The sequence below is a fragment of the Protopterus annectens genome, chromosome 10.part0, assembly GCF_019279795.1.
Source record: "Protopterus annectens isolate FY-2018-M chromosome 10.part0, PAN1.0, whole genome shotgun sequence".
NCBI classification, from domain to species: domain Eukaryota; kingdom Metazoa; phylum Chordata; order Ceratodontiformes; family Protopteridae; genus Protopterus; species Protopterus annectens.
This window is the reverse complement of record NC_056744.1, coordinates 1,837,894,032-1,837,908,997: the sequence shown is the minus strand read 5'-3', so window position 1 is coordinate 1,837,908,997 and position 14,966 is coordinate 1,837,894,032. Positions and strand designations below refer to the sequence as shown.

Sequence of the window (14,966 nt, the reverse complement as noted above, 5' to 3'; positions counted from 1 at the left end):
CATCCCTTTAAAGCTTAACAAACCCGTTTTCTGGGAAACACAACAAAGTATGCCAGTTCTGAAATGTGGTTGCGATAATATGCAAGTACCTGGAAATCATTGTGTGGTGAGTGAGGTTGCTCTTGCAAAAATGCACAACTTGTATATTCCTGTTTGCTTTTAGTTTAGAATTTCAACTCAAGTTCTCCTTCACTAATAATTTAGGAAATTAACTATCATTTGTGTTGAAGGCTTTGAGTCAGGGCACCTGGTAGTAGACTTTCAGCAGTATCTTAAAAAAAAAAAAAAAAAAAAAAAGAAAGAAGTATTGTAGAGCTCATTTTGTGAAAGTCCTGGAGAAACAATCCTTCATGTTAACCTTTGCCCCATTCCTTTTTTACAACATGATTTGGCTCCTTACAGCTGACCATCAACCGCAGCCAGGCCTTCTCCTTGTTCACCAGACTTATCAGACCCACTTTAGCCTCCCTTGGACTATACCTGACCTATGTTTAGGACCGGTAAAGAGACTGAGTATATTGGGACAGTATCACACCTATCTATAGAATGGAACAGTAACAATACTCAGTTCCTGTGGTCCTGGTCACTGTTAGACTCCCAAAACTGTGGTGAAAGTAGCTCTTTGCCCAGATAAGAAAATATATAAGTACCCAGATTTCTGAGATGAGTGACACTAGACAGATTTCATGTTGATATGTACAGCAAATAATGGACCATGGGGTAGGTGATTGAAATAAAAGCCTCGAGTTGTTACCTCAAACTTAGAAGTAAAAGAAAACCTCTGTTCTTTGATGAGGGACGGGTTCTTCTGAATTCTTATGAGACAAAGTGACAAACTCTTGCCTCAGAGGCCAAGTCATATTTCTCAACTGTCCAGATTTTTGCAGAATGTCTGGATCTTTGCCTCATGTTTTTAGTCTGTTTCTCATAAAATTTGTGACTTTCTGACAAATCACTGATAATTGAAGTCACTAAATAATGACACACATTTGAGTTGCTGATGTCATATCCTTCAGAAAATGAATGTTAACACAAACCCTGTTATTGTAGAAACTTTCTAAGTTTATAAGAGCAATATTTAAAATCACTCCCTGTTTTGGGCCCTTCTCCCCCTACTGTTTTGGGCTTTGTCCAGATTTCTTGCGCTAAAAGGTTGAGATGTTTGTGAAATTCGAGGTGTGGCCCTGCTCCAGCTGAATAAAACATTAATCTGAAACAGACCTCTCCTGAATTTGTAAGATGAAATCTCTTCCTACCCACTTCCTCAGACACAGGAAGTTGGTTGAGAAGGAATCAAACTCCTTAAGGTGGCTGGGGTATTGGCGTTCTGCTGTTGTACTCAGACTTTTGATGACTGTATTATTTATTTTATTTATTTTGCAATTTGATAACTGGGTGACTGAGCTAGTCTGCTTACTCTTTTCAGACATGACCTGGGTACAAATTACAGTAGTAATTTCAATATTAGGCTAGATGTCGAACATTAAGTCAGTGGCAGTGTGATGACGTATGTTTCAGTATAACTGGTGGAGACAGATTAACAAACGTATACTACATATACAAGTGGTAAAACATGGATTAAATCATAATTGTAAACAGTGAGCTTTAAATCTTAGCTGTAGTATTTACAGTAGTATGTGCATATTGTTAGACTAATAGGAGATTAAAGTCAGAAGGTCAGTACTTAAACAGTATCAAAAAGCAGGTGCATTTACATTAATTAGTTCTATGGCTGAAGCTGAAGATTTGTTTATTATTATGTTGGGGAACCCATGGTTGGAGCAATGGGATTTGATCTGTTTCGTTCCTTACAAGCTCCTTTTTGGGCTTGTGGCCTACTGACATCTTGATGTTAAAGACATGATGATAAGGGGGTGACCTCCTTCTCCCTCTTTTTCACATCAGTGAGAACTTCCTTAAACTCTTTTCCAAACATGTTAGAGCCAGTGCTAGCAGTATTGGGCAAGATGGACTTCAGCGGACAACCTAGAGATGTATGTCTCCTCACTGCCACCCTAAAACTAAAAGTCATATCTGAATATCAACAGCGTCAATCTTTGTGTCCCACCTCTCCTTGATTATCAAGCCACCATTCTCTACTGGCCAATTCATATCCTCCAGTCCCTGGCTGCACGATTTTGGATATCATCCAGTTGGGGGGCGGGAGATTTTGTGATACTTCTAGCACCCATTCCCCACTTTGGCGGAACAGCATGGTACAATGTCTGTTATAGTGAGCCACAGATACATTCCCCTACAAAGCTACCATACTAAGGTGAAGTGTTATGCATGGTCAGCTGGCCTTGCACATCCTGGTGGCCTTGCATGTTCAAGTGAACTTTCATGTTCAGCTGTATTGCATGTCCTGTTGGCCTTGCAATTCAGGTGGCCTTGCATGTCCTGATGGCCTTGTATGTTCAGGTGGCCTTGCATATCCAGCTGGCCTAGCATGTTCAGGTTGCCTTGCATGTCATGGTGGCCCAGCATGTCCTGGTGGCCTTGCACCGTCCAGAATTTTTACTGCAGGAACTACACTTACAGGCCTTTTCTGGATGTTGTGCCTGTGGCTGGACTCTGCCGTTTCCCTTCCATGAGAATGGATAAGCCAGCATCACTCCTCTAAACAATGGTAGCCCCTCTTCAAATCCAGATAATCATAGGCCCATCAGCCTCACCAGGCTTATATGCAAAGCCATGAAATGTATCATAGCAGAATGTATTTATACAGATGAAATGTAATTTATCTACACCCCAATCAGTTCAGTTTTGTGAAAGCAGGTCCTGTCTGCAGTATCTAATAAACTTCCCTGAAAAGGTTACATTGGCTATAGCTAGTGCTCACTTTGTGTGGGCTACTTATCTTGACCTGACTAAGGATTTTGTCACTATCCCCCATGTTGGTATTATTGAAAAGTTATGTAAACCCCTATATTGTCTGCTGGATTGCAAGATGGCTATTTTATAGATCCAAGTAGTGAGTTGCTGGTACGCTCTCTAAATGGAAAATTGTAACTACTGGGGTACCACAGATATCAGTGCTGGGTCCTCTCTTATTTGATATTTATTTTTCAGATACTCAAATCAGTATCTCTGAAGTGTAGTGGACCAAGTTTGCTAATAATTGCAGGCTGGGCTGTTTTCTTCTGTATTGTAAACTACTCAAAAACAGCTGGAACATGCACATATCCAGCTGTATTATAAACTACTCCAAAAACAGCTGTAATATGCACAGCTGCATCATAAACTACTTCAAAATTAGCTGGAATATGCACATACCCAGCTGTATCATAAACTACTCCAAAAACAACTGGAACATGCACATACCCAGCTGTATCATAAACTACTCCAAAATTAGCTGGAACATGCACACACCCAGTTGTATCATAAACTACTCCAAAAACAGCTGGAACATGCACACACCCAGCTGTATCATAAACTACCCCCAAATTAGCTGGAATATGCACATACCCAGCTGTATCATAAACTACTTCAAAAACAGCTGGAACATGCACACACCCAGCTGTATCATAAACTACCCCAAAATTAGCTGGAATATGCACATACCCAGCTGTATCATAAACTACTTCAAAAACAGCTGGAACATGCACACACCCAGCTGTATCATAAACTACCCCCAAATTAGCTGGAATATGCACATACCCAGCTGTATCATAAACTACTTCAAAAACAGCTGGAACATGCACATACCCAGCTGTATCATAAACTACTTCAAAAACAGCTGGAACATGCACATACCCAGCTGTATCATAAACTACTTCAAAAACAGCTGGAACATGCACATACCCAGTTGTATCATAAACTACTTCAAAAACAGCTGGAACATGCACATACCCAGTTGTATCATAAACTACTTCAAAAACAGCTGGAACATGCACGCACCCAGCATTCTGAAAACAGTCTTGAGCTAAGTGCAAAAAGTGCAGCAGAGTACTATTCAGAAAAACAAGTTGTTCTCACTTCATACACCTCTTCAAACAGATACAGTCATAAGAGAACTGGGTACTTATGTGGGCAATCACTTCATTTGATCATTATGTTTCCACCGTAGTAAGGAATTCTTTCTATCTGACCCAGTTAGTTCCCAAGGGAAAGGCTTCAGGATCCAAAGGAGCCTTCTTACTACTGTACGTATTACCCAGTCAGGGTCATCATGCACTTAATCCCCAGTCAGGGTCATCATGCACTTATTCCCAAGTCAGGGTCATCATCGACTTATTCTCCAGTCAGGGTCATCATCGACTTATTCCCCAGTCAGGGTCATCATCGACTTATTCTCCAGTCAGGGTCATCATCGACTTATTCCCCAGTCAGGGTCATCATCAACTTATTCCCTAGTCAGGGTCATCATCGACTTATTCTCCAGTCAGGGTCATCATCGACTTATTCCCTAGTCAGGGTCATCATCGAATACAAGGGTCATCATCGAATACAATCATCTTTTAGGTATGTATAAATCCAGGCATGGCACACGAATGGAAAGACCACAATGGTCTTAACTATAAAATCCTTCAACTATCCTGACAGATTAGCACAAATCTCTTTATGCTCAGTAGCGTAATGGCTGCTTCAAGGTGAACCATGCCTCACCCTTCAAGCCAAGAAGAACCCAGTCCTATTTGACCTCCTATTTCTTTGCAAAACCACTGTTTCTGCATACACTTGTACTAGGCCTTAAATTTTCCATAACAAATAAACAAGAATTGCCAGAGGGAGACCCAAGGAGGGAAATTAGCAGTCAAAGTAAAGATTGCTTAAATAATAAGAGCCAACAGTTAAAGTAAACATTACTTAAGTAATAAGGGCCAACAGTCAAAGTAAAGATTGCTTAAGTAATAAGAGCCAACAGTCAAAGTAAAGATTGCTTAAGTAATAAGGGCCAAAAGTCAAAGTAAAGATTGCTTTAGTAATAAGGGCCAACAGTCAAAGTAAAGATTGCTTAAGTAATAAGGGCCAAAAGTCAAAGTAAAGATTGCTTAAGTAATAAGGGCCAACAGTCAAAGTAAAGATTGCTTAAGTAATAAAGACCAACAGTCAAAGTAAAGATTGCTTTAGTAATAAGGGCCAACAGTCAAAGTAAAGATTGCTTAAGTAATAAGGGCCAACAGTCAAAGTAAAGATTGCTTAAGTAATAAAGACCAACAGTCAAAGTAAAGATTGCTTAAGTAATAAGGGCCAAAAGCCAAAGTAAAGATTGCTTAAGTAATAAGGGCCAAAAGCCAAAGTAAAGATTGCTTAAGTAATAAGGGCCAAAAGTCAAAGTAAAGATTGCTTAAGTAATAAGGGCATTCACAAGAACAGCAATTGGCTAAGAGCTTCATTGTTTGCAGATAATATCCTATTGGGGGATCCTTTACACTCAGAAGTTGTTAATCTTTTAAGAAAATATTTATTTTTATTTTTTGACTAAAAGTGGTATTTCCCCTTTAAGAACCCCTATTTTTTATCAATATCAGAAGTTTCTTGTCAGGAAAAGGAGGCAATAAAACCAACTACTACACAAACATATATTATTAAGCAATTAGCTAGTTGGTGCCTAGTCAATAACCGGGAACCCATAAGGGATTTAGCACCACTGGTATTCAAATATTTGTGTGAGCTTCTTTCCCCTGGCCTGTCTTATTCCCATGAAAAGGTTCCTCTTGTGGCCATGTTGGCATGTTTGCCAATGGAGCCCCCTATTTCTTTTCTGTTTGTGGTAAAACAGTTTCTGAAAGTAGTTTTACACCTGAGATCTCCTTGCAAACAGGCCGCTCCTCCTTGGGATCGCCAAGAAGCTGACTGTCACATTGTGAATTTGCTCATCTGAGTGATTTAAGGGTTTGAATTACAAAACTGCTCTCACTATTTCATTATTGCGCTGACTCCTGCAAGAAGAGGATCTGAGCTGCAAGCTCTCTTGGTGGGCGAACCTTACCTCATGTTTCACAGAAATGGGGTCACGTTAAGAACATTCCCAAAGTAGTTTCAGAATTTACTTTGAATCAGGCCATCAGTCTCCCAGGTTTCTACCCATAACCCCAAAACACAAGGAGAAAGTATTCTGTGTATTTTGGATGTGCATAGGCAGGTCAGATGCTATCTTAACAGAACTGAGTCCTTTAGAAAAGTTAATCAGCTAGGGCTGAAGGTACAGGGTTTGACTCTATCTACCTTAATTTGCCTACTCAGTGGACTTGAACAAGTCACTTAACCAGATTGTTCTTTGGGCATCTTTGAATCTGGGCAAGGCTCATGGATGGTCTCATGGACTGCATGATTAGTAACTACCCAAGTACCTATGAACCAATGACAAAAAAGGGACATCTTGTGACTAAACAGAAAATGTCTAGGTGGTTGTTCTCAGCTATTGCGTTTTGTTATTCCCACCATGGCAGATCCATTTCAGGCAGTATCACGGCACATTCCGCTACAGCTTTGTCTCCTTTAATGACTAACCTTTACAAAGCACTACAAATCAGATTTCTTTTCAAGGTCCAGGGCGATCGTTGCAAGGACCATTTCCCTAGGGCTCCTGGATCCTTCCTCTTCCTCCTTCTCCCAGGTTGGATAGGCCTTTGAAGTCAATCCATATAGCCTTAAGGCTATTGTAGCAGTGGGAATGATGAATATACTGCAACTATGTAAGTTGCACTTACCCATAACAGTAGATATTCAAATTCCTCTCTGCCACAGTAGCTACACTCACTCTCCATCCCTCCTGCTCTTGTATGTAATTGCAGGCGGGGTACAGGTGGGGTATAACGTAGGGTTATGTGTGTTTATACTTTATATGTTTCTTTGTTATTATTTATTTATTTTTGGGTCTGGATTCTTAGGCTCTTCTTTCTGTCTGTCTCAAAATCTCAGACCAAAAAGTGACAGGAAAACTACTACCAAAATGAAAAACTTGGAACAGAAACCCTTTTCGCGATAACACAGTTTTATTAACTTGAAGTGCGGTCAATTCCAATACACTTTTCGTCAGGATAAAATTCCTAACTTCATCAGAAGTTGGCAAACACTGAACCACTGGTTACAATCAATTAATATACTGTTTCGTTAATTACGTATTTCTAGGTAATTAACGAATTACGTACACAATTAAGGCAAAAATGCCTCATTCTTCTAATTAAAAAATCAAACACCAGTAAGACATAATTAAAAATATAGTTTGAAATATGTTTGTGATCTACAACTGTCATTTTGTTTAAGTGAATATGGTTATGAATATATGTTACCATTGATTTAGTAAAGTAACATAAAATAAAATGTTCAACGAGCCACTAAGCTGGGCAGACCTTGATTTATTCAGAAGTCACTGCAAGGGTCCCATTGGTTATATGAATAGAGGTATATCAACAAAGGGTGATTCCATGAGAGAGAAATTCTTCAATCTTTATGTTGTTTATATATAGGTATTCAAAATAGACTGCTCTAACCTAACCCTCTCGTATTAAAATTATTGTTTATTATATTTATTGTTATTTGTTAAAAAACTAGTGTAAAGTGATGTATTAAAAAAATTTTTTTCTAAAAAAATTTTTCTAAAAAATTAAAACATCTAAAGTATGTAATTAAGTAGCCAGCAGAAATCTACAGTTTCTATAGGTAAATAACATTGATGTTTGTCTTTGTAGTTGTTCAATATTAAAATAGTGACATTGAATTGGGGTGTAGCAACTGGTACGCAGGTTTATATGGTAGGGAGTACAATCAAATATTCTCTGATTGTGGTACCTATCTCTCTAAATTTTTCAGTCTCAAAATGCAAGCTATAGAACTCATCTTGTTTAAACCTGGCCACTGGTTTGCGTTTACTCATAGTTGCCAAAGGAGTTCTTTCCTTTCTAGTTTCAATAGGTCATAACCACCCCTAACATCCCTATTTTGTTGGTCAATGACCCTGAACTTAAACTCATGACCTATGTTGTCCTTTCTGGGATATATAAACCTGGAGTTTTTCCTTATTGGATGTACTCTGTTAAAGGCTTTTGGCCGAGGCGCTAGAGATTTTTACAACTGGTGTTTTGAAAATAAATTCCTTCTTTGGAGTTGCTGGATTGCTGTTGTGGTCTTTCTAATATTTCAAACTATATTTTTAATTATGTCTTACTGGTGTTTGATTTTTTAATTAGAAGAATGAGGCATTTTTGCCTTAATTGTGTACGTAATTCGTTAATTACCTAGAAATACGTAATTAACGAAACAGTATATTCATTGATTGTAACCAGTGGTTCAGCGTTTGCCAACTTCTGATGAAGTTAGGAATTTTATCCTGACGAAAAGTGTATTGGAATTGACCGCACTTCAAGTTAATAAAACTGTGTTATCGTGAAAAGGGTTCCTGTTCCAAATTTTTCATTTTGGTAGTAGTTTTCCTGTCACTTCGTGGTCTGTCTTCGTTGTGGAATGGAACCAGGAAGCCCTCAATCGCGAAACAGTAATTCCCAGGAGAGCGAAGGGAATTTAACAGCTCTAATAGAGCTCCTTACCCAGAAAGTGGATCGTTTATCACAACAAGTTGATGCAGTATCGGGCGCCCAACAGGAGGCGCAAAGAGGAAGCAACACTGCACCAGGGGAAGCGCCAAATGGCCAATACGAGCGGACAAGCGGAACTAACTACTCGTTGGATGTGCCAATGGTGAACAATGGGTCTAACCGGGCTCTAGTGAATGGAATGAGTACGCATGGGGACCAACAACCCATAACAACGGGAAACCAAGGAACTAGATCTTTATCGAATGGTGGATGTGTGTTTACTACACCAACACTTGACGTATGGGTCCACAGGGAGTTCTCATTTAGTAGTGGAGTACAGAACGACAACCCTGCGAGTGAACCGGAGGCAAGCCTGGATTTAACAGCTAGGCTTAATTTGTTTGATGCTAAATTGTTTAAAGTCCGGAAGCTGCAACTTGAAGTTGCATACTTCCGTGAATGTACGAGGCTCAAAATAGTGCCTAAAGGTCTCAGGCACTGGCAGTTTCCAGCGAGACTTGTGGAGGGATCGCCCTTCCACACTGCCTTGATAGCATTGTTCGATAGACATGGCCTAGAACTGTTAGGTCTGTTATGTGACCAATATCAAATCTCAATAGACTTATTACTAAAAGAATTAGACGAACTGGACCGTTTGATTAAAAATTATCATGATTATCAGAGGTACCAGTTCGAATATGAAAGATGTTTTGCCAGCATTGACGAACAACTTGCTAGGTTAAACTTGACTAAAAGCAAGAAAATCAACAGGGACGTTAAAGATTACAAGAATGGGAAGGCTTATCCCAAACCACCAGTTTTTTCCACCACTATCCCTGTACCACCCGGGGAAGGGAACTGGAGGGGAAGGGAAACTGGGGCAGTACAAAGTGACTCAAACAATCAAAGTGAGGTACAATGGGAGGACGACATTAGTTATAATGGACCATCTAACAACAATAACAACAGTAGGAGGAGTGTGAGGATAGCAAATCAGAACAATAACTACAATGTCAATGACAATAATGGAGTCAACCAGGCTGGGACCTCCGAGGGAATACACCATCTTCAAAACTTTCAACCAGGAGCCTCCAACAAGCGCACACAGAACAACAGGAGGAAGGGGGCCAGGAGGAAGAGGTGGTAACCAGGAGGGACAGCATTGGTGAACTTCCTAATGGACACCCCGACTGTAAGATTTTATTTAATAAGGATGGGGATTTTAAGGTGTTTAATTACACCGATTATGACATTGGTACTAACATCATTGAACTGTTGGCTAAGGGTTATACCTTTGTTCCTTCCTCACACTTTGACCTAGCACATACTTTAATATAACCTGTATTTATATAGCATATCTCATGGACAGAAGTAGGTCAAAAAATTTAAAAAGATAGCTGGGTGCATAAGACCCAGGATAAAAAAATTGCCCAGTCCTGGAAGGCACACTGGTGCCAGTACTGGAAATAATGACAGTACAGAATCCTCACAATATGGAAACATTCCTACAATGGGGCCAGGCCAGGTCCAGGGGGAGGATGGCCCCCTGTTGTAAAAGGAAGTAGCAGTCCACAAAAATTACAAAAAGTGATAGGCCAAAGAATAGCCATAAAAAGAACCTTTGTCTCTGTATGGGCAAGATAGTCCTGAAGAAATGTTCCCTCTGATTGGCGATTTCCTACCTTGGGGCTAGCCAATCAATGGTCAGAGTGAAGGTGTGCGGATGGCTGGGTGGGAGAGCCAGAGCGTTATAAGCTGGCTAGTTGTTGTTTCTTGGGCAGGAAACAGCCCATAAAGCCTAAAGGTTACTGTAGCAGTTAAGAATTCAAACATATAATATTATGGGTAAATGCAACTTACATAAATGTACATTCTCCAGCAGACTAGCCGAAACTGAATAAAAGAAGCTAGGGCATAAAAACGGGGGGCATAAATCCCTGATAAAGGTACACTATTTGTATAAAGAAATAAAAAGTAAATAACTAATAATCACTTTTAAGAATTTAAGCATTAGCTGCAATCTAACAGTTGAAATTACAGGAAAGAACGGAGAATGTGAGGTACCAACTTAGAGTTAAAGAATGTAAACAAAACTGAATATTCCTCTAATGAAAGAAGGACAAGGCCATAGGGGATTGCTGAGAAATTTCATTCAAGAGCTCCCTTTGTAGGTAGGAGGATACTTTTAATGGGTGAATTAATGCTCTGCTAAATGAGAGCCCAAAAGGTCTTTCCAGTACAACAGTAGCAGTGTTCAGTCTGTCATCATATTTTATTTTATTTAACATTTGTTTACCAGGAAAGTCTGACTTGGAATGAAACCAATTTTTAGCGGAGGCCCGTGGAGAAATACTGTAGACCCATGTCTTTTTTAACGTGGGAGGAAAGCGGAGTACCCAAAGGAAACCCACACAAATGAAGGGAGGACATGTAGACTCCACACAGAAGGCACTCCAGCTAAGAATTGAACCAGAGAACCTCTTGCTGTGAGGTCACAATCTTACCACTGCACCACTGTGCCCTCCATATCTGGATAACCAGTGCCAAACTAATATTTGTACCAAATGTTATTATTATTAACATTGTTACTATTATTATTAGTAGTATTAATAATACTATTATGGAAGGTGTTTATTCTTTTTATAGATTTCTCCTCTGAGTGCTATCATTAAAAATTCAAATTTCAGATCATAAAACCAATGTATGTATTTTCTTCTGCAGTCTCCTGGGGCTCCTGGTATGACCATGTGAAGGGCTGGTGGAAACACAAGGACAAACAGCGTATCCTTTATCTTTTCTATGAGGACATGAAAGAGGTAAGGAGGCCATGGCCACTTTGCTGGCCAATTTGCATGGTGTGTGCAGACGTTATGTGTAACAATGAAGTGCTGATAAGTAACAGGGCGTTTGTTGCTGAATTATGTCTAAAGTACATAACACTGAGGCACTAACATGAGATGAGGAAGAGGTGGGGGGGGTCATCTGGTGGATGTGTTTGCAAACACTGTGTATTGGGTGGTTTCTTGAATGAGAATTTGCCACCCAAACCATCTACTTTAGATAATCAACAGCATCTTAAATGTAAATCTAGATTTATACTTAAGCACTTACAGAGTAAAGAAGTAATGAAGCGCCTACTAACAGAAGGGCAGATGGACTGTATGAACAGTAATCCAGATTCCGTTAGTGTCCTGAGATCCATAAATAAGTAATGAAGAAGCACCTACTAACAGAAGGGCAGATGGACTGTATGAACAGTAACCCAGATTCCGTTAGTGTCCTGAGATCCATTAATAAGTAATAAGTAATAAAGTGCCTACTAACAGAAGGGCAGGTGGACTGTATGAACAGTAACCCAGATTATGTTAGTGTCCTGAGATCCATAAATAAGTAATAAAGTGCCTACTAACAGAAGGGCAGGTGGACTGCATGAACAGTAACCCAGATTCCGTTAGTGTCCTGAGATCCAAAAAGAAGTAATGAAGCACCTACTGACAGAAGGGCAGATGGACTGTATGAACAGTAACCCAGATTCCGTTAGCGTCCTGAGATCCATAAAGAAGCAATGAAGAAGAGCCTACTAACAGAAGGGGAGATGGACTGTATGAACAGTAACCAAGATTCCGTTAGTGTCCTGAGATCCAAAAAGAAGTAATGAAGTGCCTACTAACAGAAGGGCAGATGGACTGTATGAACAGTAACCCAGATTCCGTTAGTGTCCTGAGATCCATTAATAAGTAATAAGTAATAAAGTGCCTACTAACAGAAGGGCAGATGGACTGTATGAACAGTAACCCAGATTCTGTTAGTGTCCTGAGATCCATAAATAAGTAATGAAGGAGAGCCTACTAACAGAAGGGCAGATGGACTGTATGAACAGTAACCCAGATTCCATTAGTGTCCTGAGATCCAAAAAGAAGTAATGAAGTGCCTACTAACAGAAGGGCAGATGGACTGTATGAACAGTAACCCAGATTCCGTTAGTGTCCTGAGATCCAAAAAGAAGTAATGAAGTGCCTACTAACAGAAGGGCAGATGGACTGTATGAACAGTAACCCAGATTCCGTTAGTGTCCTGAGATCCAAAAAGAAGTAATGAAGTGCCTACTAACAGAAGGACAGATGGACTGTATGAACAGTAACCCAGATCCCGTTAGTGTCCTGAGATCGAAAAAGAAGTAATGAAGTGCCTACTAACAGAAGGGGAGATGGACTGTATGAACAATAACCCAGATCCCGTTTGTGTCCTGAGATCCATAAAGAAGTAATGAAGTGCCTACTAACAGAAGGGCAGATGGACTGCATGAACAGTAACCCAGATTCTGTTAGTGTCCTGAGATCCATAAAGAAGTAATGAAGGAGAGCCTACTAACAGAAGGGCAAATGGACTGTATGAGCAGTAACCCAGATTCCTTTAGCGTCCTGAGATCCATAAAGAAGTAATAAAGAAGCGCCTACTAACAGAAGGGCAGATGGACTGTATGAACAGTAACCCAGATTCCGTTAGTGTCCTGAGATCCATAGAGAAGTAATGAAGTGCCTACTAACAGAAGGGCAGATGGACTGTATGAACAGTAACCCAGATTCCGTTAGTGTCCTGAGATCCATAAAGAAGTAATGAAGCACCTACTGACAGAAGGGCAGATGGACTGTATGAACAGTAACCCAGATTCCGTTAGTGTCCTGAGATCCAAAAAGAAGTAATGAAGTGCCTACTAACAGAAGGGCAGATGGACTGTATGAACAGTAACCCAGATTCCGTTAGTGTCCTGAGATCCAAAAAGAAGTAATGAAGTGCCTACTAACAGAAGGGCAGATGGAATGTATGAACAGTAACCCAGATTCCGTTAGTGACCTGAGATCCAAAAAGAAGTAATGAAGTGCCTACTAACAGAAGGGCAGATGGACTGTATGAACAGTAACCCAGATTCTGTTAGTGTCCTGAGATCCAAAAAGAAGTAATGAAGTGCCTACTAACAGAAGGGCAGATGGACTGTATGAACAGTAACCCAGATCCCGTTAGTGTCCTGAGATCGAAAAACAAGTAATGAAGTGCCTACTAACAGAAGGGCAGATGGACTGTATGAACAGTAACCCAGATCCCGTTAGTGTCCTGAGATCGAAAACAAGTAATAAAGTGCCTACTAACAGAAGGGCAGATGGACTGTATGAACAGTAACCCAGATTCCGTTAGTGTCCTGAGATCCATAAAGAAGTAATGAAGGAGAGCCTACTAACAGAAGGGCAGATGGACTGTATGAACAGTAACCCAGATTCTGTTAGTGTCCTGAGATCCATCAATAAGTAATAAAATGCCTACTAACAGAAGGGCAGATGGACTGCACGAACAGTAACCCAGATTCTGTTAGTGTCCTGAGATCCAAAAAGAAGTAATGAAGTGCCTACTAACAGAAGGGCAGATGGACTGTATGAACAGTAACCCAGATCCCATTAGTGTCCTGAGATCGAAAAACAAGCAATAAAGTGCCTACTAACAGAAGGGCAGATAAACTGTATGAACAGTAACCCAGATTCCGTTAGTGTTTTGAGATCCATTAAGAAGTAATGAAGGAGAGCCTACTAACAAAAGGGCAGTTGGACTGCATGAACAGTAACCCAGATCCTGTAAGTGTCCTGAGATCTATAGCTCAGCTGGATAGACAGGAGTAACACCAGCTTTTCTTCCTTCAAGGACGTAGTGGTGACTCCATAGTACAGCTTTTCCTCCTGCTGGGGGCTAGTTCATTTCAAAGGCTAATAATATGGTTTACCTGACAAACTTCAGAAGTGTAGGTAAGGAATGCACTAACAAAACCCAGCCCCACTGAGTAAGGAAGCATGGCTGCCAGTCTAGACTGTTACCCTTACCACTGGTCACCCAAGCTAGGACAGTATTCACTCTGATAGAGGGTGCCTCCTGTGGGATGGTGTGGTATACAGGATGCCATCACAGGGGCAGGCGCATGAGTGATTTTTTTTTTAATTTTTATTTTTATTTAACATTTGTTGACCGGGAAAGTCCGACTAGGTTCCACAGATCCTTTTTTCAGCAGAGGCCCGGGGAGAAATGCTCCAGAAATGATAGCATAGGCTGAGGTGTCTGAGATTACCATCAGACTGGGTAAAAAATATATGAAAAAAACAAGGAAACAAAAATGTTTTTCTGTGGAAAATGTTCATCAAGGTATGAGACGGGGTTTGACATGCATTTCCAACACTCCACTGAAACCAACACAAAGGATATTTGTTCTGTAGTGACACTATGTGCACTGACATAGTTTTACAACCTTGGAGTTATAAGCAGGTCACAGACTAATGGTTCTCACTCATTGATGTTTAAGAAGTTGGATATATCTTATCAGTCAGGAGGATAAGACACGTTCTAGGTCTTATAATTTATACAGTAAATGTAAGCAAAATTACATCAAAATGTACACAAAATAAGGGACTAATATGTTCATACTGGAGTTTTAAAATAAAAATATAA

At 40.1% G+C, this 14,966-nt stretch overlaps 1 protein-coding gene across 1 annotated transcript in view; it reads left to right on the top strand.

Annotated features, from left to right (window-relative positions):
- The window catches only part of LOC122814091 (sulfotransferase 1C1-like), a 464,542-nt gene that overhangs the window by 320,263 nt on the left and 129,313 nt on the right, over positions 1–14,966 (top strand). Inside the window, exon 6 of the mRNA XM_044086701.1 lies at positions 11,202–11,296. Within this exon, the coding sequence (XP_043942636.1) occupies positions 11,202–11,296 (95 nt within the window). The remainder of the gene's footprint in view (positions 1–11,201; positions 11,297–14,966) is intronic.